The sequence below is a fragment of the Papilio polytes genome, unplaced genomic scaffold, assembly GCF_000836215.1.
Source record: "Papilio polytes unplaced genomic scaffold, Ppol_1.0 DF824225.1, whole genome shotgun sequence".
NCBI lineage: Eukaryota > Metazoa > Arthropoda > Insecta > Lepidoptera > Papilionidae > Papilio > Papilio polytes.
The window spans coordinates 473,421-475,808 of NW_013524979.1; the positions used below are offsets into that span (position 1 = coordinate 473,421).

General features: G+C 34.3%; 1 protein-coding gene across 1 annotated transcript; it reads left to right on the forward strand.

Annotated features, from left to right (window-relative positions):
- The first annotated feature begins 340 nt into the window (after nt 1–340).
- On the forward strand, nt 341–676 carry LOC106110475. The gene has a single exon (XM_013292321.1). The coding sequence runs from the start codon at nt 341–343 to the stop codon at nt 674–676; it is 336 nt and encodes a 111-aa protein (XP_013147775.1).
- Nucleotides 677–2,388: the final 1,712 nt, after the last annotated feature.

Genomic DNA, 2,388 nt, shown 5'->3' on the forward strand with positions numbered 1-2,388 from the left:
TACAGTTTTTAATATAGCAAAAGGTACCACTTAAACATGACCTCTAGTATTAAGTCTTGAAAGGTAGGCACAATAGTTTGTATTTATGATTTTTTATGGTTTTTCATATTGTCAAGTTGAGATTAAAATCTATAAATATTAATTTATTATAGTTAACATTTAATTGATTTTATTTATAGTTCAGTGACAACGTATTTTAAAAACGTTACCAATTTGCTGTCGCAGAACAATTAATATCAAATTAAAAATGAATTTAAAAACAATAACCTAATACATTTATCTACAAACCAATTAATTGTATATAAAAGTCGAAACACAATACGAAGTAACAAACAACAAAATGGTGTCAAAGGGAATTCTGCTCACCATTTGCGTTGTCTACCTGGCAACACTAGTGGTAGGGAACGGAGATTTAACAATCGGTACTACAGCGTTCGCCCAAAACATATACCATAAGATTCACAGCAAACCGGCTTTGCCTATAATAAGAAGGAGTGAAGAAATAAAAGTACGGGCACCAAACAATGGACTCATTAAAGGGGTGGTTATAAAAGATCTTAAAGGCAACGGCGAGAGTCATATCAGAAGTGGCGGATTAAATAAAAACAGTGTCACAATAAAATTGGAAAGCAAAGGTGGTCATGGATATGAATTCTCTGTCGATGTTTATGCGTAAGATATCTACTGTATTATACACTTCTTACTATCTCACTAATTGATGTGTGTGGCTGTAATATTTGTAGTTCTACTACAACGTCCGCTTATCTACACTTCTATTCTAATAAAAGAAGCATTATTTGAATTTTCGTGTGTTTTTTTTATAACATAAGGTGGCAAACGAGCAAGCGGCCACTTGAATCCACCGAAATGGAAAGCGACCGCTGCCCATAAATATCCACAATTGCAGATGCGTTGCCTACCCTTAATTGATGGAGGAGGAGACGCACATAAAGAGGACATTTCCCCTTCCTATGCGTCTCCACCTTCAAATCCACTTTTCATTCCCATTCTTTCTTTTTAAGAAAAAGGTAGAAAGGGAAAGGGACTAAAATTAGGCCCCCGGCACCACACTCATCAGTCGAAACGCGGAATTGCTTTCGCTACACGCCTGTTTTCTGTGGTCGTGGTATTAATCGGGCGAGCCGACCAATTCGTGATGTTAAAGCGGGCTCTACTACTGTTTTGGAATAATGCAAAGAATTTAAAAACTACTTCACCATTGAAACCAGTCATCACCGAGTAAAAAACGCTATATTTTAATTAATAAATCAGTCCCATATCAAACACACTTCCATTACCCAAATATTACACTAATTTACAAATACTGAAGTTTGGATGGATGGATATTTGTTACTAAATCTCCAGAGCTCAAGGATCTTGCTGAAATTCACGCTTAGATGTAAAACATAGTCTGGATAAACACATACGCTACTAAGTTTTTTTATTCCGCGCGGACAAATTGGGGGCGACAACTATATGGTAACTCATATGTATGTTTGTAACGATTAAAGCCAGAAACTACTAGACCGATTTCATAAATTCTTATCATATTAGAATGCTACTTGCCGTAAAAATATAAAATGTAGAATTTTTTTATTTTATTTTGAAGATTATATATCGTATCTTTTACTTTTAGAGCGTAAACGTCCAACTGGTGTGCGATTGTCGATTGTTTCTCAGCCAATTCAACTGTTTAGTTGCACAACTAAAAATCGAGTAGTGTACCTCCATATAAGCTCATAGGAATCAAAGCGAGACAAAACAATGTCTGCGCACTCTTGAGATACGAATTGACAAGATAGCTCTTGAAAAGGTACGAGAGAATTAGCAAAAGCTCTGAAATTGTGCGTGACGTTAAGATGACATGGGTATCGTTAACAAACAAAAACCTAACCTATTTTCTCAAACATAATCAGAAAATACTATTTACTTGTATACAGTACGTGCTTTGTATTTAAAAAAAAGTACGCAAATCAAATAACTGCACTAAAAATATTCAATCTGAAAAATCTAATTTCTTGGGTTTTTTAAACGGCTTTTTGCCGCCCTATCGTTCCCATAACTCATTTTTTTGTCAGGGACCTGGGTTACGGGTGTATTTTTATTTCATATTTTTACAGTGTTTAAACCCAAAAAAATCTAAATCACAGAAATATCATAAGTTTCTAAACCTACTTCTAAAACAGTGAAATTAAAATTCAATTAAAATAAATTCTGACTAGAATACATTGAAAAGTTTAAAATAAAACATGCGTAGAAGACATGGTTATTGTGTTCAAGATAAAACAAGACTTGTTTATAGCTTTAAAATGAACAAGGGAAATGTATAAAATATAAACCTAGTGAATTTAGTAGCCGCGGGATATTGGATTACACGGACCGGGGTTC